The sequence below is a fragment of the Loxodonta africana genome, chromosome 3, assembly GCF_030014295.1.
Source record: "Loxodonta africana isolate mLoxAfr1 chromosome 3, mLoxAfr1.hap2, whole genome shotgun sequence".
NCBI lineage: Eukaryota > Metazoa > Chordata > Mammalia > Proboscidea > Elephantidae > Loxodonta > Loxodonta africana.
This window is the reverse complement of record NC_087344.1, coordinates 29939386-29961984: the sequence shown is the minus strand read 5'-3', so window position 1 is coordinate 29961984 and position 22599 is coordinate 29939386. Positions and strand designations below refer to the sequence as shown.

The following is a 22599-nucleotide window of genomic DNA, read 5'->3' as shown; positions in this document are numbered from 1 at the left end:
ATTATGGGTGGTGATTACACAACATGATCAATGTAATTGATAACACAAAATAGTACAACTAAAAAATGTTGAATTCGTAGATGTTACATATGTATATATACACACATATATATTACATTTTTTATTGTCATTTAGGTGAACGTTTACGTAGCAAATTCGCTCCTCATTAAACAGTTAATATGCAAATTGTTTTGTGACATTGGTTGCCAACCCCATGATGTGTCAACACACTCCCCTTCTCCACCCCAGGTTCCCTATTACACTTAAGAGACTATATACTTCTCTTCGTTAGCCAGGAGAAAGTCATATAGCCTCCCAGAGCTAGGAGAATGGCCAGGAAATGGAAAACCGAGAGATGGGGAGAAAAAATCTACAAATCACATATCTGATAAAGAACCTGTGTCCAGAATATATACAAAACTCTTCATACCGAAATAAAACTAGCAGCTCAATTGAAAAACTGCATAAAAGATCTTAACAGATGCTTCATCAAAGAAAATATATGAATAGCAAATGAGTGTATAGAATGATTCTCAACATTTTTACTCTTTAGAGAAATGCAAATTCAAATCACAATAAAATATCACTAACACCAGATACAAATCTGTTGCCGTCAAGTCAGTTCGAACTTATAGCAACCCTATATCACTGCACAACTGTTAATAATTACTAAACAGACAGATACCAATGCCTCCAAATGGTGGTGATGATGAAGAGCAACAGGAACTTTATTCCATGGTTGGAATGCAAAATAGTCCGGCACTTTGGAAACTGGCCATTTTTTATTAAGTTAAACATATTCTTGCTACATGACTCAGCCGTTCTACTCCAAGATGTTTACTCAAGTGAACTGAAAATTTATGTTCACACAGAATTCTGGATGCAAAGTTTATAGCAGCTTTATTCATAACCATCAAAACCGAAACAACCAACTTGTTTTTCAAGAGGTGAATTAACGCTGTACCTCAGTACAGTGGAATACTACTCAGCAAGAAAGAGAATACGCTGTTCACAAAAGCACTGACATGAATCTTAAATGCCTTTTTGTAAGGATGCCAGACCAAGATTGTACATAGTTTATAGTTCCATTTATACAACATTCTGGAAAAAGGAAAACTACAGGGATAGAAAACAGATCTGGGAGAGAGGAGGGGTTGACTACAATGGTGCTACACAAGGGCATTTTAAGGTGTTTTGTATGGTGCAGTCTTGACGTTTACGTGGCTAATCCTTTGTCAAAACTGTAGTATTACATGTTACAGAGGATTAATTATATATAAATTTAAAAAATCATTTAGAATATTTGTGAATCTTAGGATGGAAATCAGACTGTGACATTCAAATCTAACTGTATTAGAGATCTCTGACATTATCTCACTGATACTGGTTAGGGAGAAAGGGGCTGACCTAAAGAACTTGGAAAACCGTGTTTTTTTCTGGAAACCGTAAGGCGGAATACAAGAAGAACTATACAGAAACATAGAGCCTTGTTATTGTCGTTAGGTGCCATCAAGTTGATTCCGACTCATAGCAACCCTGTGTACAACAGAATGAAACACTACCCAGTACTGTGCCATCTTCACGATCATTGCTGCGCTTGAGCTTATTGTTGCAGCCACTTGTGTCACTCCATCTCATTGAAGGTCTTTCTCTTTTTTGCTGACCTTTTACTTTACCAAGCATGATGTCCTTCTACAGGGACTGATCCCTCCTGATAACATGTCCCAAATATGTGCGACAAAGTCTTGCCATCCTTGCTTCTAAGGAGAAATCTGGCTATACTTCTTCCGAGACAGATTTGTTTGTTATATTCAGTATTCTTTGCCAACACTTAATTCAAAGTCATCAATTTTTCTTCGGTCTTTATTTATTGTCCAGCTTTCACATGAATATGAGGCAATTGAACACACCATGGCTTGGGTCAGGCGCATATATTAGTCCTTAAAGTGACATCTTTGCTTTTGAACTCTTTAAAGAAGTCTTTTGCAGCAGATTTGCCCAGTACAACATGTCATTTGATTTCTTGACTGATGCTTCCATGGTCATTGATTGTGGATTCAAGTGAAGTGAAATCCTTGACAACTTCATTCTTTTCTCCATTTATCATGGTGTTCCTTATTGGTCCAGTTGTGAGGATTTCTGTTCTTAATGTTGAGGGGTAATCCATACTGAAGGCTGTGGTCTTTGATTTTCAAGAGTAATTGCTTCAAATCCTCTTCACTTTCAGCAAGGAAGGTTGTGTCATCTGCACATCGAAGGTTTTTAATGAGTCTTCCTCCATTCGTGATTCCACACTCTTCTTCATATAGTCCAACTTCCTGGATTATTTGGTCATCATACAGATTAAGTATGGTGAAAGGATACAACTCCTAAAGCACACTTTTCTTCACTTTAAACCACACAGTGTCCCCTTGTGTTCAAATGACTGCCTCTCAGTCTATGTACAGGTTCTTCATGAGCACAATTAAGTATTCTGGCATTCCCATTCCTTGCAGTGTTATCCATAATTTGTTATGAGCCACACAGTGGAATGCCTTTGCATAGTCAGTAAAACACAGGTAAACATCTTTCTGGTATTCTCTGCTTTCAGACATGATCTGTCTAACATCAGCAGTGATATCCCTTGTTCCACATCCTCTTCTGAATCCGGCCTGAATTTCTGACAGTTCCCTGTCCATGTACTGCTGTAACCACTTTTGAATATCTTCAGCAAAAGTACCTGTGTGTGATTTTAATGATATTGTTCGATAATTTTCACAGTGTTTGATCACCTTTCTTTGGAATGGGTACAAATACGGATCTCTTCCAGTCATTTGGCCGGGTAGCACTCTTCCAAATTTTTGATATAGATGAACGAGCACCTCCAGTGCTTTATCTGTTTGTTGAAACATACCAATTGGTATTCTGTCAATTCCTGGAGGCTTGTTTTTCACTACTGCATTCAGTGCAGCTTGGACCTCTTCCTTTCAGTACCATCAGTTCTTGATCATATGCTATATCCTAAAACGGTTGTAGATCGACCAATTCTTATTGGAACAGTGACTCTGTATTCCTTCCATGTTGTTTTGATGCTTCCTGCATTGTTTAATATTTTCCTTATAGAATCCTTCACTGTTGCAACTCAGGGCCTGAATATCTTCTTCAGCACTTTCAGCTTGAGAAATGCCCAATATGTTCTTCGCTTTTGGGTGTCTATCTCCAGGTGTTTGCACATGTTGGTAGAATACTTTGTCTTCTTGCGCTGCCCCTTGAAATCTTCTGTTCAGCTATGTACTTCATCATTTCTTCCTTTCACTTTAGCTACTCTGCATTTAAGAACAACTTTCAGAGTTTCTTCTGACATCCATTTTGGTCTCCTCTTTCTTTCCTATCTTTTTGATGGCCTTTCGCTTTCTTCATGTATGATGTCCTTGAAGTCATTCCACATATTGTCTGGTCTTCAGTCATTAGTGTTAAACCCATCAAATCTATTCTTGAGATGGTCTCTAAATTTAGGTGGAATATACTCAAGGTTGTACTTTGCCTGTTGTGGAATCGTTCTAATTTTCTTCAACTTGAACTTGCAAAGGAGCAATTGATGGTCTGTTCTACAGTTGGCCCCTGGCCTTATTTTGACTAATGATATTGAACTTTTCCTTTGTCTCTTTCCACTGATGTAGTTGATTTGATTTTTTTGTATTCCATCTGGCGAGGTCCATGTGTACAGTCACTGTTAATCTTGTTGAAAAAAGGTATTTACATTGAAGAAGTCAACGGTCTTGCAGAATTCTGTGATGAGATCTGTGTCATCGTTTGTCACTAAGGCCGTATTTTCCAACGACCAATCCTTCTTGTTTTCAACTTTCACATTCCCATCATATATAATTATCAAATCGGAAATCCTGGTGGCGTAGTGGTTAAACTCTATGGGGCAGTTCTGCTCTGTCCTATAGGGTCGCTGTAAGTCAGAATTGACTCGACGGAACTGGGTTGGGTTTATAATTATCAGTGCGTCTTGATTGCATGTTTGATCAGTATCACACTGCCTAAGTTGGTAGAAATCTTCAATTTCTTTATTTTTGGCTTTTGTGGTTGGTGTGTAAATTTGAATAATAGTTGCATTATCTGGTATTCATTGTAGGTGTATGGATATTATCCTTTCACTGACAGCATTGTACTTCAGGATAATTAAGAAAGATAAAATTTTGTTTTCTCTTTCTTCAGTGTTCTTCCCTTCTTTTTATGCATTTGAGTTTCTGACCTATTCAGTTTCCTTCTCTTCTTTGAAGAACGTCTTTTAACATTTTTTTGCCAGTCATACATATTGGCAAGAAATTCCTTCAAAATAGGTTTGTCCAAGAATGTCTATAGTTTTCCTTTACTTGTAATGGAAAATTTTGCTGTACGCACAATTCTATTTTGGTGTTTTTTTTCCCCTAGTACTTTTCATTATTTTACTCTGCTATCTTCTTGATTCTAACACAAGTCTACTGCACTTGATAATTTTGCTGCTGTGTAGATAAGGCATGTTTTCTCCTCTGGAATCTTTCAGTATATACATTCTTTGATATTCCATAGTTCAGATATGATATGCTTTCATGTAGATTTTTGCACTTTTCCTGCTGCTTGTTGTCTGAACTTACGTTTCTATGGTTTGGTGTCTATCATTAATTTTGTAAACTTATCAGCCATTTATTACTACAAATATTTCTTTTAGTTTTTCTCTTCTCTTTCTGATATTCTCATTACACACGTTTATACCTTTTGTTTCACACTTCTTGGATATTCTCTCCCCTCCCCCTTTCTTTTTTCATTCTTATTTCTCTTTGCATTTCAGTTTTGGATGTTCCTCTTGACCTATTTTTAAGCTGTTTCCTCAGCCATGTCTAATCTATTGCCGATGTCATTAAAGACATTCTTCATTTTTGTTACATTGTTTTTGATCTCTAGGATTTTCTTTTGATTTTTCTTAAGCGTTTCCATCTCTCTGCTCACATTACTCATCTGTTGTTGCATGTGGTGCACATTTTCCATCGCAGTCGTATCATATGAATCCATAGATGTTTTACGCTTCTAGTGTAGTAATTCCAAAATCACTCCCCTATCTGAATCTGTCAAGCTTGCGTTGTTAATACAAGCAAAGTGAAAAGCTTCCAGGCCTTTAGTGATTCCCAGTTATTAATATTCTCATCCTGCTTTCACCCACTGCTTCATCTTTTGTTGAGTGTTCTGGTGAGTCTTACAGAAGGTGAATTTTTTTTTTTTTTTCCACAAGGAAATTTTGACCTGAATGGGGAAATAGATCTTTCATTGCCTGAGGATTTCTTTCCCTTATGCAATGTGTTCTAGCTGTTCTGGACCATAAGTATAGATACGAATAAGACTGGAATTTATTATAGTCAAACTGGAGAGATAAGCTCAGTGTGTTAGAAATATTGTTAAATCTATGAAATAAGATACTACCAGTCAGGAGATAAATGTAGATAGCAAAGGGATGAACCTGATACTCAGATTCTGGCGAGAACACCAAGCATTGTGTGGTCTCTCTATGTATTCTCAGTTCCTGAGAACTGTCAGCCTCACCCATCCTTTTGCACACATGGAAGAGTGTGGTACCTTGCTTATTCAGAATATATGTGATGTTTTAGGACTCAGTGGTATTTGAAGATGTGGCCATGGACTTTACTCAGGAAGAGTGGGCTTTGTTGGATTTTTCTCAGAGGAAACTGTATAAAGATGTGATGGTGGAAACCTTCAGGAACCTGGACTCAGGTAAGAATGGCTTCATTTTTCTTATTTACTTCTTTGACTTATAAATATATTGTTCTCTTTGACCTTGTAGAATTTGGCTTGAGGAATAGGAATATATTGGAAAACATGACAGACGTTTTAACTGCCCTCGGTGGAGCTTAGACTCCAGTGGCTTCCCTATAAAAGTAAAAATCGTATGTATTAAACTATCTCTTTTTTTCTCTTGTGGTTAAAAGTCTAGATGTAATGGAATGAGGGTTCTTGTCCTCTGTTATTAGCTGATCGAAATAAGACGGATGCCATACCACCAGTTGCAAGGGAAACAAAGTGGAAATTTATTGTCTGCACAGACAAGGATCAACACAGGGTCTAGAGACCATAAGGCCACATGCTCACTGCCTGAGCAGGTTGGGGAGCTTTTTATTTCCAGTGGCATCTGGGGGTTGGATTTCGTCCCTGGAAATCTCTGCCCTTAGCCCTCCCATGTCTGCATTTGGAGGTCTGGATGTTGAATCATGTCGGTGATGTTTAGATCCAAGGACAGATTGAGAACACAGCTCTTCAGGTCCTGCTTATGCACCAAAATCTTGGTTCACAGATGCGTAGGATTCTGACACCAAATTCAAACTGTGGTTAGGGCCACAGTGTGGTCAGGCCAAGCTACCGGTAGAGGCTGTGGTTTGGCGGACTGTGAGGGGTGGTCGGTAACCGTGACGGAGTGGGGGGATGTCTCGGCAGAGGAGTCAATGATACTCTTTAAGTACTTTAAGTGTGAACATTGGCTGCAGGAGTCAGTTTTGAGGCAATGAAAGATTTTTGCTTCAGTAACTCGTTAGAGAGTTTTATTGTGTAAGTTATCAATTTGACATGATTATTTTTCTGCGTAGGACCTCCTTTGAGTTTTACCATGTATGTTACCAATTTGACGTGATTATTTTTCTGTGAATAAAATCACAACTATCTATCTCTAGAGACCCTGGATATGAAAACATTGGCACAGTGTCACAGGAATTTCCTCCTTTATGTGCCCTAGTGATCTGATTTTCCTGATGAGCAGCATATCAGCCACACTATTTTTTCTGTCTTTGAAGCAAGGGGAAGATCTGAAAAGAGGGGACATAGGACTTATTTGGATACAGTGTATCTGGTAGCAAAGGAAAGCAAGAATACTTTGAAGGACCATCCCTACTGGGCAGCATTACATTTGAAGAAATCAACTAAAAAAAGTCTCTTTTCCTTTGAGGTGGCTGAACTTCAACACATATCTGAGCTCACTTTTTTGATTTTTCATCAATCCTCTCATGCTGTCTCTGTTTCTGGGAAAAGACCTTCCCCATTTCCTCTTTTAATGTTACCTTTACACACTTGCATTGTTTGCAGTACCTTTCAGTTTTGCTGTCCTCATAACACTCTAGTCACTGATGGGCCCTGGTGGAACAGTGGTTAAAGCTCTTGGCTGCTAACTGAGGGATTGGTAATTGGAACCCATTAGCTGCTCCACAGGAGAAAGATGTGGGAGTCTGCTTCTGTAAAAATTACAGGCTTGGAAACCCTATGGTGCTGTTCTACTCTGTCCTATAATATCGTCATGAGTTGAAATCAACTCGATGGCAATGGGGTTTGGTTTGGTTTGGTTTTTACTCACCATCACTTTCAATCATCATGAAATTATTTCTTAGTAAAGTTCTTACTCTCCGGACTTTTATCAAAATCCTGGAAGAGCCAACTGCCTCAGTCTTTCATTCCTCACAGGTACCTTGTTCTTCATAAAATTTCCTTACTGCCTTGTTTCATGTTATGAACTACAAAACCACTTAAAATTATTGTGTCAGTTTCTCAACAGGATAATAATGGACAAAAGTTATCCCTTGAACATATAATAGTGCAATTCATGAAGAATGATTCCTGCTCGTCCATGGTAGGAGAAATCTGTGAATTCCATGACTATGAAAATCAGCATAAAAACCAGGAAAGGCGTTTGAGGTATCAAACACCTGACAGTAAGCAATGCCTCAGGAGAGTCTTAATGTGTCATGACATTTTTGTGTGTGTAGATGTATGTATGTAGAAAACTAGCTCTAAAATTATGTGTTCACCTTATTTTGACAACACAATATTTCCATAAATGTGAATCAGATATTGAGTATTTGAGGCATGTTTCACCTGTATACAATTATCATAAAGCTCCGTTATTTAGAAAGACTATGAAAGTATTGGAAGCACTCCATGAGATGGATGAACCTATGCAACATGAGACAATGCTGGGCAGAAAATGCACAGTGTATGCTAATTTTGAAATGGTAAAAAGGTTTAATTCTAACAACATATTCCCTGTTTTCAACAGAAAATATATGGTAGAAAGCCTCCAAACAAGTAAAGAAGATAAAGTAAAGACATATAAAGAAGGTAATCAGTGTGGAAAAACTTTGAGCCAGATTGCAAATCTTACAAGGCTCAAAAGAGCTGCTGGAGTAAATGCTTCCGAATGTTGTGAGTGTGGAAAAGCCTTCAAGGATCATACATTTAAGCATCACATCAGATCTCACACTGGATACAAACCTTGTTATTGTAAGGAATGTGAAGAAGCCTGCAGTTGGTCGTCTTTCATAAAACCTCATTTTAGGACACTTACTGGTGAGAAACTTTGTACATGTAAGGATCGTGGGAAACCCTGTAGTTGTTCCTTGTCCCTAACTAAACATATAAGAACTCACAGGAGAGAGAGGCCTTATGAATGCAAGGAATGCGGTAAAGCTTTTAGTCAATCCTCAGACCTCACTACCCATATAAGATCTCACAGTGGAGAGAGGCCTTATGTATGTAAGGAATGTGGCAAAACCTTTAGTTTTTCTTCAAGCCTCACTGTCCATATAAGAACACACAGTAGAGAGAGGCCTTATGAATGTAAGGAATGTGGGAAAACCTTTAGACATTCTTCAAACCTCACTAGACACATGAGAACTCACAGTGGAGAGAGGCCCTATGAATGTAAGGAATGTGGGAAAGCCTTTAGTCGTTCCTCATTCCTCTGTAACCATATAAAGATTCACAGTGGAGAGAGGCCTTATGAATGTAAGGAATGTGGGAAAGCATTTAAGCAGGCCTCATCCCTCATTCAGCATAGAAGAACGCACAGTGGCGAAAGGCCTTATGAATGTAAGGAATGTGGGAAAACCTTTAGTCGGTCCTCACACCTCACTCAACATGAAAGAACACACAGTGGAGAGAGGCCTTATGAATGTAATGAATGTGGGAAAGCGTTTGGTTGTCTCCCACACCTCACCAGACATATGAGAACTCACAGTGCAGAGAGGCCTTATGTGTGTAATGAATGTGGAAAATCCTTTCGTCGGTCCTCGACCCTCTGTTATCATGTAAGAACTCACAGTGGAGAGAGGCCTTATGAATGTAAGGAATGTGGGAAAGCCTTTACTTGTTTCTCACGCCTCACCGCACATGTAAGAATTCACAGTGGAGAGAGACCTTATAAATGTATGCAATGTGAGAAAGCCTTTAGTTCTTTCTCACAGCTCACTAGGCATATGAGAACTCACAATGGAGAGAGGCCTTATGAATGTAAGGAATGTGGGAAAGCCTTTAGTCAGTCCTCAACCCTCTCTGGCCATATAAGAACTCACAGTGGAGAGAGGCCTTATAAGTGTAAGGAATGTGGAAAAGCTTTTAGTCACTCCTCATATCTCACTATACATAAAAGAGCTCACACTGGAGATAGACCTTATGTATGTAAGGAATGTGAGAAAGCCTTTAGTCGTTCCTCGTCCCTAACTACACATATGAGAACTCACAGTAAAGAGAGGCTTTATGAGTGTAAGCAATGTGGGAAAGCCTTTAATCGGTTCTCAAACCTCTCTTACCATACAAGAACTCACAGTGGTGAGAGGCCTTATGAATGTAAGGAATGTGGAAAAGCCTTTAGTCACTCCTCACATCTTATTGTACATAAAAGAGCTCACACTGGAGAGAGACCTTATGTATGTAAGGAATGTGGGAAAACCTTTAGTCAGTCATCACACCTCACTGCACATATAAGAATTCACAGCAGAGTAAGGCCTTTTGATTAAGGGAATGTGCAAAACCAAAAAAAAAAAAACAAAAAACCTGTTCCCGTTGAGTCCATTGCAACTCATAGTGACCCTATAGGACAGAGAACTGTCCCATAGAGTTTCCAAGGAGCGCCTGGTGGATTTGAACTGCTGACCTTTGGTTAGCAGCCATAGCACTTAACTACTATGCCACCAGGGTTTCCAAGGGAATGTGCAAAAGCCTTTGCTATTCTTTACCGTGAGGAACACAAAAGTCATGGTGGAGAGAGAGCTTATGAATGTAAAGACTGTGAGGAGGTCTTTAGTTCTTTCTCATGCCTCTCTAAACATGTAAGATCTCCCAGTGGAGGAAGGCCTTATGTATGAAAGGAAAGAGAGAAGGCTCACCAGAAAGACAATACATGTGTAAGTAATGTTGGAAAGCTTCAGTCGTCCCTCATCTTTTTGAAAACGTAAAATACATTGGATAGAAACCAAGTAATGTAAAGAAAGTTTTTGCTTTTCCTCTCATACTACCTAAGATTGTGAGAATTCACACATATGAGAAAGCCTTCGCTAATTCAAAAACCAAAACGAAACCCACTGCCATCGAGTTGATTCCGACTCATAGCAATCGTATAGGACAGAGTAGAACTGCCTGATAAGAGTTTCCAAGGAGCACCTGGGGGATTCGAACTGCCAGCCTCTTGGTTAGCAGCCATAGCACTTAACCACTATGCCACCAGGGTTTCCTTCACTAATTACTTCTACTAAATACGTGACAAGTCAGATTTGAGGCCTGTCATGTATATGTAAGGAACATGGAAACATCTGTGAGTCTATGGAATTCTTACAAAACATGTAATTTATTACACTGTGGATTGATCCTATGAATGTAAAAGATGAGGGAAACCTTTATTGTCCTTTCTTAGTAACCCCTATGAGACGTCACACCCATAGAGAAATTGTGATTGAAGCCAAAGTACCCTTTCAATTGTAGCACATGGCTTTAAATAAGTATCCAAATGTCATTTTGCTGTTATATTCACATTTTCTTTATTGCAAAATCTCATCAACATATGGATATCTTGAAACTTGTTTTCTATTTAACAGGTATTTTTAAAACTTTTTGTACTTTTCCACATTCTAATGCAGTATGGTCTCATAGAAAATTTAACAGTAAATCATGAGGAAAACCCATAAATTATTCAAATTCTTGCCACAGTTGTTGTTTTGAGTATTTTCTTTTAGCCTTCTTTGTATGCAAAGTAGCATTTTCTGAAAGATTCTGATTGTTCCTGTATGTGTAGTGTTGTACTAAATATTTTACATAACATGTATATTTTTTATCCCATTCCTGTTGAGTCAATTCTGACTGATAGCAACCCTACAGGACAGAGTACAACTGTCCCACAGGGTTTCCAAGGAACGGCTGGTGGATTTGAAATGCCAACCTTTTGGTTAGTAGCAAAGCTCTTAACCACTGCACCACCTGGCCTCCCATAGGGTCGCTATGAGTCAGAATCGATTCGACAGCAGTGGGTTTTTGGTATATTTTTTAAATTTAAAAATGATAATCTACTTTTGGAATGTACCGTAGTATGAGTTTTGACACATATCAATTCATATAATCAGTACAACAAGGAAAGCACAGAATAGCTCTTACCTCCAAGTAATCCATAGTGCTGCCTCTTTTTAGTCCACCTTCTCCTCAATGTGAATTCCTGGCAACTGTCCCTATACTAGTCATTCAGTATGTAGCTTTTAGATTCTGGCTCCTTTCATTTACCATCATGGATTGGAGATTTATGTATGTTGATGAATGTATTGATAGTTTGTTCCTTTTTATTGCTGTATAGTATTCCATTGTATACACATCTCACTTTGTGTATATACCAGTAGAAGGATATTTGTGTTGTTTCCTCTTTTTGTGAATAAAACAGCTAAAAATGTTTATGCACACATTTTTATGTGAACATAAATTTTATTATTTTTTTGTGTGCATATATCCCTATGAGTGTGTCATATGGTAGTTTTATTTACTTTTATACAAAACAACCAATCAGTTTTTCAAAGGGGTTGTGCCATTTTATATTCCACCAATGATGTATAATTCCAGTTGTTACTGGGATTTATAGAGGCTGTTTTGGAAGGAATTTAGCAAACTTCCGTGTGCTACTGGCTTTAGGGAATTAAGTTTGGTTGGGCCGCTTACCTGATAGGCAGCCCCACATCTGCTGGGGAGAGGGTGTGGGATGTTTCATCTAGATTCAGCCACAATCAAGTGTATGAGTTTCCAGGATATGCCACCACTGCTCAGACTGAAAGTTGGAGAAAACTTACAATGTCCAAGTGGTGCACTATGCAGTAGCTCGGCACTGGAGAACCTACATGGAATAAATTAGGTACAAAAGGGCCCCCACTGGAAGCCTGGGAAGCGATCTCAGTGGGATCGGAAAGGGAAGCCCTTCTTCCTGTAATGTCCTCCATACACTGGATATTGACCAAGGAGAAAAATATAAGGCCCAGCTCTATTATCAAAGAGTAGGCAAAAGAGATACTGTAGCAGAAGCAAAAAATAGATCAAGACAATCATAAAATGTGGATTTGTATTATGTTCTTTTTCTGTGAGTGACAAACCTTCTAGCAATGTGAATATAAAATGGTGTTACATTAGACTTTGTCTAAGTGCACAAGGAAGAGAATATCAGCATCTGCCCAAAGTTGATTCTTGTGAGGTGGAGGTTAGACATACCTACACTCTCCAAATTTTTTACCCGTTCCTGACACCAGCTGTCGCTCTCACAGCACTGTCTGCTGCTTTTCTGGGTTTGATAATTTGTTGTAATGGCCACATAGATCTTGCAGACCATACTAATGATTATGTGGTTTATTGGGGGGAAGTAACAGGTTACAATTTGGGATCAGGATCAACTTGGAAGTAACAGAAACAACTAAGGATACAATTCTTTGATCAGACAACTTGGCCATGTCCGCAGGCAGGTCACTGCTGTGGGGCCCCATTTGGTCCTGGCCTCTGCCTATTCAGGCAAGGGTTGCAACTCTTTGGCACTGCCATTAAGTGCCTAGAGGCACCCCACTCCACCAGGAAGCCTCTTGTCCAAAGGTGCTCAACTCTTTCATTCTGGGTCAGTGAGCCCACTACAGCCATCTGCTGGTCCCATGTCACTGCTGTCTTGTGCCACCTCCAGTGTTACAGCTGTCTCTCTGTCTCCTGGGTCTAGGGGTTTCTCAGCACGGTGACCCTGGGTCCAGCAGACATGCTTCACTCCAGGTTCTTGATGGTAACGATGCCACCCCCCCATAACTTGTGGGTTTGGCTCTTTTTAAGCTTAGTGAGATGGAAAAACTAACCACTCTCCTTGGTAGGCCATAGGCACCTTATTTGCATAATCCCACCCAAGTATTTTTGGGTGTTACAAAACCATGGCCAGAAAGACCATATAAAAAGAAACCCAGTGCCCTGCACCAAGGCTTCTTTCTTGGTTGCCAACCTATACTTCCTCCCAGTTGTGGGCTTAAAGTGTCTGTTCCTGTGCTTGTCTACTTCTGATCTCCACTCTAAATGGTCCCTTGATACCAATTGCAAATGCAATTCTTCTGTCTCTAAGTACCTGGAGCAAGATCTGATCTCATAAAAGGTACAGTCCTCTAGACATACATGTCTGGCCAACACTTCAGACACTAACCACAAGTTTGGGGGCTCCCAGGGCTACCAGTATTTCCAACTAACTGAAATTTGATGGTGCCCTTTACTCATTGGTTCAATAAATTGCTAAAATGACTCAACTCAGGAAGTGCTGTACTTAAAATTGGATTTTAAGCAAAAGGATACAAATCAGAATCAGCATAAAAAAGAGACACACATGGCGAGGTTTGAGAGGGTCTCAAATAGGAAGCTCCCATATCTCATGGTACTTTATACGCTCCCTCCACCTATGCATAGGAGTCTTATCAAGAACCAGGAAGCTCACCTGACCTTCACTGCCCAGAGTTTTTATTGTTTTTTAACTAAGGCACAAGTGATTGAATCATTGGTCATATGATTGAATTCACTCTCCAGCCCCATCTCCTATCTGGAGTTCAGGTAGAGGTGCTTATTGTTATGTTACATGATGGGTCTTTTGTGCCTCACACCTTGAGTCACCTTAGAATGTGTTACACAATGTGCCCTGACTACTTCATGAAAGTCAGAGACATTCCAACTCTTTGCATAAAATAATTTTTCACCACACAGGGTTGCTTTTCTTTCCCTATGTTAAGGTGGAAAATATGGCTTACCATGTAACCAGAAATACCAGGTGATACAAAAGGTCATCATGTTTGGTACAGTAGAGGTTAGGTAAAAGCAAGGTTAACCCTGAATGAGATTTATCGCCCTAATAGCCACAACAATGTGCCCAAACATCCCAATGATCATGAATATGTTGCAGGAAATGTTGATGTTGTCAAGGATTTTGCTCAGATCCACAATTAACGCCCATGGAAGTAGTAGTCAAGAAATAAAACAACATATTGGGAAAATCTGCAAAAGACCTCTTTAAAATGCTAAAAAGCAAAGATGTTCCTTTGAGGACTAAGGTGCATCTAACCCAAGCGATGGGATTTTCAATTGCCTCATATGGATAGGAAAGCTGCACAATGAATAACGAAGTCTGAAGAATTGATGCCTCTGAATTATGGTGCTAGTGAAGAAAACAATATGCCATCAACTGCCAGAAGAATGAACTAATCTGTCTCAGAAGAAGTAGAGCAAGAATGCTTCTTAGAAGGATGGTGAGATTTTGTCTCAAGTACTTTCAACATGTTACTTAGGAAGGACCAATCTGTGGAGCAGGACATCATGTTTTTTTAAAAATAGGGGTCATCAAAAGAGAAGATCCTCAGGAAGATGGACTGACACAGGAGCTGAAACAATGGACTCAAACACAGCAATCATTGTGAGGATGGTGCAAGGAAAGAGCAGCGTTTTGTTGTATAGAGGGTCACTATGAGTCAGAACAATCTATAGCACCTAACAACAACCAGAACAATACATGTGAGTACATATGACACTGTACTGAAGAGAAAGCGTGTGAGAATTTGTGTGTGTGTATGGGTGTATGTGTTCAGACTAAAAAAAAAAAAGTTCTTAAGACAGTGGAGTTAGAAAAAAAAGAACAAAAGATCATGATTAAAGGTTAATACTCCATATCTTGAATACTGGAAGGGGCAGTCATGAGGTAACATAACAATAGTTAGATGATGATGGAGAAATGGCAACTGTTGAAGATGATCGGCCTGGTATTGGACAGGATGGACCTGGTACTGGAGAGTCTTGGTTTGATTCTGCTGCTGGAGGGGTGGGGTTTACTACTGGAGTCAATGTCTTGAAGCAGGCATCAAGGGAGGTTTGTACAGAGCTTTCCTTTTTCTCTTCAAATGATCTTCTAGCAGCTGAGGCCTCAGAAACTATACGGAAACTATGGTGAACCTCTCTGTATATGGATCTTGCTCCTCTATCTTGGGCATTTCTGCTTCAATGAGATGAAAGGCTTCAGCTAACTCTTTCATCAAAAACTTTTTCAGTTCTAGAGATTTTAGGTCCTGGCCTTCAAATGCTATCATTTGCTGCTGTAGTTCCATAAGGTCTTCATTGGTTAGTTCTTTGGCGTGGGAGTCAAGTCACTCTACAACATTATTTTCTCTGTTGTTTAACTGCAGCTAATTACCAATATCAACCACACCTTGCCTGGCTTTGGCGATGTTGTCAGTTGTTGTTAGGTGCTGTTGAGTAGGTTCTGACTCAGTGATCCTATGTACAATAGAACGAAACACTGTCCATTCCTGTGCCATCCTCACAATCTTTGCTACATTTGAGCCCATTGTTGCAGCCACTGTGTCAATCCATCTCATTGAGGGTCTTTCTCTTTTTCAACAACCCTTCACTTTACCAAGCATGATGCCCTTCTCCAGCATGATGCCCTTCTCCAGGGACTAGTCCCTTCTGATAACATGGCCAAAATACGTGTTACTAAGTCTCATCATTCTTGCTTTCAAGGAGCACTTTGGCTATACTTCTTCCAAGACGGATTTGTTCGTTCTTCTGGCAGTCCATAGTATATTCAAAAGCATGGCAAACTGGAGGCATAATTTGTTCCACACTCCTTTCATATTTGACTGTTTCACTTCATGTCGAGAACCAGCAATATTTCTGATGGCATCATAAACAAAAAAAAAACCAAACCCAGTGCCGTCAATTCTGACTCATAGCGACCCTACAGGACAGAGAAGAACTGCCCCATAGAGTTTCCAAGGGGCGCCTGGCAGGTTTAAACTGCCGACCTCTTGGTTAGCAGCCGTAGCACTTAACCACTATGCCACCAGGGTTTCCGATGGCATCATAGATGTAATAATTCCTCCAGAACTCCATTAAGCTCATCACATCATCTCAGATAGCCCTGACTTCTTGTGAGATCATGCACCGTCATAATAGGAGGCTATGACTCCCTGGTCCATTGGCTGAAATATGGATGAGGTGTTGGGGGTAAAAATATGACCTTTAGGTTGGAGTGAAGATCATCTAAAATACTTGAACGTACGAATGTGTTGTCAAGCACAAGGAGAATCTTGAAAAGGAATTTTCTTGGTCAAGAAATAACGTTCAACAGCAGGGACAAAATGGTTCAAGAATCAATCTTCAAAGATGGCAATTTTAACTCAAGCCTTTGAATTTGTCTAATGAATAACAGGAAGACATGCCTTAATAATAGTAAGCTGACCTCGGATTTAGGGAGCAATACACAAGCGAAAACATCATTAAGGTCATTAAGGTCGACTCTGAGGAGGCAGCTCTTCCCCAGTCATCTTTTGAGTGCATTCCAACCTGGGGGACTCATCTTCCAGCACTATAACAGACAATGTTCCACTGCTATTAATAAGGTTTTCACTGGCGAATGCTTTTCAGAAGTAGACTGTCGGGTCCTTCTTCCTAGTCTGTCTTAGTCTGGAAGCTCAGCTGAAACCTGTCCTCCGTGGGTGACCCTGCTGGTATCTGAATACCGGTGGCATAGCTTCCAGCATCACAGCAACACGCAAGCCCCCACAGTACAACAAACTGACAGACATGTGATGTGCGTCAGGGTTGTATTCTTTCACCATACCTATTCAATCTGTATGCTGAGCAAATAATACGAGAAGCTGGACTATATGAAGAAGAATGGGGCATCAGGATTGGAGGAAGACTTATTAACAACCTGCGTCACACAGATGACACAACCTTTCTTGCTGAAAGTGAAGAGGACTTGAAGCACTTACTAATGAAGATCAAAGACCACAGCCTTCAGTATGGATTGCACCTCAACATAAAGAAAACAAAAACCCTCACAACCGGATCAATGAGCAACATCATGATAAACAGAAAAGACTGAAGTTGTCAAGGATTTCATTTTACTTGGATCCACAATCAACAGCCATGGAAGCAGCAGTCAAGAAATCAAAAGACACATTGCATTGGGTAAATCTGCTGCAAAAGACCTCTTTAAAGTGTTGAAGAGCAAAGATGTCACCTTGAAGACTAAGGTGTGCCTGCCTGACCCAAGCCATGGTGTTTTCAATCACATCATATGCATGTGAAAGCTGGACAATGAATAAGGAAGGCTGAAGAAGAATTGATGCTTTTGAATTGTGTTGGCGAAAAATATTAAATATATCATGGAGTGCCAAAAGAACGAACAAATCTGTCTTAGAAGAAGTACAACCAGAATGCTCCTTGGAAGCAAGGAAGGCGAGACTGCGTCTTACATACTTTTAACATGTTGTCAGGAGGGATCAGTCCCTGGAGAAGGCCATCATGCTTGGTAGAGTACAGGGTCAGCGGAAAAGAGGAAGACCCTCGACGAGGTGGATTGCAACAATGAGCTCAAGCACAACAACAATTGTGGGGATGGCTCAGGACTGGGCAGTGTTTCGTTCTGTTATGCATGGGGTTGCTATGAGTCAGAGCCGACTCGATGGCACCTGACGACGACAACAACAACACACAAGCAAAGACTTGAGCTTGAAATCCCCAGATGCGTTACCCTCAAGCAGTAACATTAGTCTAGCCTTCGATTCCTTATGTACTGCTGCATTTTTTTTCTTCTTTCAAAATGTAGGTCTTTTCAGACAATTTTCCCCCAAAATAAGCCAGTCTTGTCTACATTAAATATTTGATCTGTGAAATAGCCTCCCTCCTCAATAATTTTTTCAGCATTTCAGAAAAATCACAGCACTTACATCGGCACTTGCTGCTTACCTTGCACTTGAATGTTACGTAAATTTGCCCTAACTTTGAAACAACTGAACCAGCTCCTACTTGCAACAAAGTCTTCATCAAAATCACCTTCACTTACTGTACATGGGACTTTTTTTTTTAAACATTTTTTGTGTTTTAGGTAAATGTTTATACAGCAAAGTAGTTTCCCATTCAACAATCTGAACACAAATTGTATCAAGTTTATGCTGTCTTCATAGAGTCAATTAGGGAGTATTCCTTCCTTTTCTATGTTCTGTAGTAGTTTGAGTAGAACTGGCATCAACTCTTCTCTAAATGATTGGTACAACTCTCCAGTGAAGCCATCTGGGCCAGATTTTTTTGTCATTAGGAGTTTTTTCGATGACATCTTCAATTTCTTCTCTTGTTGTAGGTCTCTAGGTTTTGTGCATTTGTTTTAGTTTAGGTAGGCAGTGTGTTTTTAGAAATCTGTCCATTTCTTCTAGGTTTTTTAATTTGTTAGGGTACAATTTTTCATAATATTCTGTCATGATTTTTTAATTTTTTTAAAATCTCAGTTGGTTCTGTTGTAATGTCTCCCATATCATTTATTTCAGTTATTTATATCTTCTCATTTTTTTTTTTCCATTATCATTTTGGCCAGGGATTTGTCAACTTCATGGATCCTCTCAAGAACCAGCTGCTAGTCTTGTTGATTCTATTGTTTTTCTGTTTTCTATATTTTATTTATTCCTGCTCTGATCTTTACTATTTCCTTTCTTCTGGAGACTGTGGACTTCTTTTGCTGCTCCTTTTCTATTTGTTTGAATTTTATGTTTAAGCTATTGATTTTGGACTTCACTTCTTTTTTGATGTCTGCATTTATTGCTATAAATACTCCTCTGAGGACTTCTTGTTATGTGTCCCAAAGATTTTGGTATGTTGTGTTTTCATTCTCATTTGGTTCTAAGAATTTTTTAAATTTCATTTTTTTAAGTTCTTCTGTTACCCAATAGAAGTAAGGTGTTATCCAGTTGCCATTTGTCTTGGTTATCTTACGGTGCTATAACAGAAATACCACAAGTGGAGATTTTAACAACCAGAAATTTATTCTCATAGTCTAGGAGGCTAGAAGTGTGAACTCAGGGCATCAGCTCCCAGGGAAGGTTTTCTCTGTCAGTTGTGGGAGAAGGTCCTTGTCATCGAGCTTGCCCTGGTCTAGGAGCTTCTCAGCACAGGGAGCCCTGAGTCCAAAGCACACGCTGTTTCCTGTTTCTGGTGCTTCTCTCTTTGTGGTATGAGGTCCCTCTCCTCTCTACTTAATTCTCTATTTTATATCTCAAAAGAGATTGACTCAAGATACAACCTAATCTTGTAGATTGAATCCTGCCTCATTAACATAACTGCCTCCAATCCTGCCTCATTAACATCACAGAGGTTAGGATTTACAACACATAGGAAAATCACATCAGATCACAAAATGGTAGACAACTACACAATACTGGGAATCATAGCCTAGCCAAGTTGACACACATTTTGGGGGACACACAATTCAATCCCTAACATTTCTTCCTTTGGCCACTGTCATGGATTGAACTGTGTTCCACAAAAATATCTGTCGACTTGGTTAGGTCATTATATGACTGTCCATCATTTTGTCATATGATGTGATCTCTCTATGTGTTGTAAATCCTATATCTGTGATTTTGAGGAGATGGATTATTGGCAGTTCTACCGAGAGCTACAAGATTAAATAGTGTCTTAAGCCAATCTCTTTTGAGATATAAAAGAGCAAAGCAAGCAGATAGACATGGGGACCTCACACCACCAAGAAAGAAGCACTGGGAGCACCGTGCGTGTTTGGACCCAGGGTCTCTACACTGAGAAGCTCCTTGACCACAGGAAGATTGACAAGGACCTTTCTCCAGAGCTGACAGAGAAAGCCTTCCCCTGATCTGAAGCTGACCTGAATTTGCACTTTCAGCCTACTAGACTGTGAGAGAATAAATTTCTCTTTGTTAAAACCATTCCCTTGTGGTATTTCTGTTATAGCAGCACTAGATGATTAAAACAGCCCCCCAAAATTCATGTCCTCGACACATGTAAAACACATTCACCCCATCATATCATACCAAAAGTCTTAAATCAACTCCGAGTCCAAAATCTCCTGGGGGAAAATTCCTCTTCACCTGTGAAGTATAGAATACAAGTCATCAGCTTCTAAAGTACAATGTTGACACAGGCACAGGTAGACATTTCCATTACAAATGGGACAAATTGGAGGGAAAGAAGAGATAACAGGCACCCAACAAGTCAGCAGAACACATTAGCTCACAAGCCTTGAAAATAATCCTCTGTTCTCTGACCATTTAGGCAATTAGGCCCTGGGTGTTGGCAGGTGTTGGCAATACTCTCCAGATTCTCAGTACAGACCCCTCAGGACTAAGCTTCAGCTCTGCCTTCCAGGCCCACTGGAACAGCAGATCTGCTCCCTCATACTCCTAGTCCATCTGAGTGGCTACTCCACCCCCAGGCCTTGGCAGGCCCTGTTCTGCCCCTTGGGCATGGCCGCCCCACCCCCTCAGCTTTGCGCAGCACATCTGGACCCATCCCGCTGGCACTCATGAAAGACAGCCCCCATGCTCCAGAACTGAGCTGGGGAAGATCTGACTCTTTGAAACCTGGGAGGCTGAGGTCCGACCTGTTGAAACCCCAGAGGCCACGGCTCCACCTTTTGAGACACCAGAGGTCATGGCCCTACCCTTTGAGACTGAGGCAGCTCTGCTTCCCATGCTCCTTGTCTCTTCAGCTTCTGCTTCCTTGTTCCTTGGCCTCTTGAACCCTTGGGCCAGCCTTGTGTTTGCCATGCTTGGGCAAGTGTTCCAAAGCTCTTTAGCTATACCGGTAAGTGCCAGGAGGCACCCCACTCTGCAAGTAAACCTTGGCCCAAAGGCACTCAGGTCTCTTGCCCTGTGGGTTGGCAAGCCTAGCTCCACCAGTAAGTGCCCAGAGGCAACCCACTCTGCCAGGAAGCCTCTGGCATAAAGGCATCCAGCTCTCTTACTCCATGGGTTGGCTCCAGTGCTGTCTCATGCTGGTCTCCTGGTTCTGCTGCTGCTGTTTCTCTGCTGATGCTTCTAGCCATCTGCACCATCCCCAGTATTACAGCTCTCCTCACGTCCTTCTGAGTCCTCACCAGAATTGCCTTTGACATCCATAATTCCAGCAGTCTCTTCAAGGCAATCTAACCTTTTACTATTAGGCACTTTAAAACTCTTCCAGCCTCTATCCATTCACAGTTTCAAAACTGCTTCCACATTTAAGGTATCTGTTAGAGCAGCACCCCACTCTCCCAGTACCAAATTCTGTCTTAGTTATCTAGTGCTGCTGTAACAGAAATACAAGTGGGTGGCTTCAACAAATGGAAATTTATTATCTAGGAGGCTAGAACTTCAAATTCAGGTCATTAGCTCACAGAGAAGGCCTTCTGTTGGTTATGGGGGAATGTCCTTGTCATCAATCTTCTTTTGGTTTAGGAGCTTCTCAGCACCAGGAATCCTGGGTCCAAAGGACGTGCTCTGCTCCTGGTGCTTCTTTCTTGGTGGTATGAGTTCCCTCTCATCTCTGACCACTTTACTTTTGTATCTGGGTTTCTAGTTGTTTCTGTATGGTCTCTAATAGTCTATTTGTCTTTTTGTTTTGTACTGTGGTGAAGGGCTACGGCTGCTAACCAAAAGGTCAGCAGTTAGAATCCACCAGCCGCTCCTTGGGAACCCTATGGGGCAGTTCTCTGTCCTATAGGGTTGCTATGAGTCGGAATTATCCTTGACTGCAACAGGTTTTTTTTGTTTGTTTTCTTAAATTCTTCCAGGGTTTTGTCAGTGTTTTCCTTGATCTCTTTGAGTATCCCATGTGCAAGTCTTTTGAATTCCTTATCAGACAGCTCTATTACTATTTCTTCCTCAGGAAGGTATTCTGTCCCTTTATTTTGTTCACTTGTTTGAGCCATCTTATTGTGTTTCTTCATATGATTTGTTATTGTCTGCTGTCTTTAAGGCATTAAGGCATTAATTAATTTATATATATATTGATTTTATAACTATTTGTTTTGTGCTTTGTTTTATCTGGAGCTGTTTCTCTTCTTTCTCTTTAGAATGTCTTTCTTCCTTTGTATTCACTGTTGTTTCACGGATTTGGCATATGTGTAACTTCAGAGATGTCTATTGGCTAGGAATGATTTCCTCTCACGAGTGCGTATGGTGGGTCACACCCACATGTGAATCCTCTATGGTTAGGGTCATATGTCTTCACTTACTGGATTGACTGGAGGTGGCAGAGCAGGTTTTTTCTCTGATATTGGTGACAAATGTTGCATGGTCAGGGCCCTTTCACAGCCCTTGTGGGACCCTGCGGTCCTTCTGGGTTGGTGCTACCAGTTAGTGCATCCTATGGAGGTCAGGGAAGGACATCTCTGTATATGCTGAGAGAAAATGCTAACCGAATGGACAGAGTAAGCCTGCTGTGCATGCATGAGCTGGCATCCAGTAGGTGGTGGGTTATCAAGGGATTTCG

The 22599-nt window shown here is 40.4% G+C and overlaps 1 protein-coding gene across 11 annotated transcripts in view; it reads left to right on the top strand.

Moving 5' to 3' along the window:
• LOC100664952 (zinc finger protein 420-like) overlaps positions 1–20684 on the top strand; it is a 34869-nt gene extending 14185 nt beyond the window's left edge. For 5 of the 11 annotated variants that reach the window (XM_023552297.2, XM_010593259.3, XM_010593260.3 and 2 more), the window contains 3 exons: positions 5628–5751; positions 7563–7713; positions 8075–20683. In XM_023552297.2, coding sequence (XP_023408065.1) covers positions 5628–5751; positions 7563–7713; positions 8075–9812 — 2013 coding nt within the window. In that variant the 3' untranslated portion in view covers positions 9813–20683. Of the gene's footprint in view, positions 1–5627; positions 5752–5821; positions 7731–8074 lie in introns of those variants that run through there. The other 6 variants (XM_064280844.1, XM_064280843.1, XM_010593262.3 and 3 more) reach the window with 6 other exon arrangements.
• The last annotated feature ends 1915 nt before the right edge of the window (positions 20685–22599 follow it).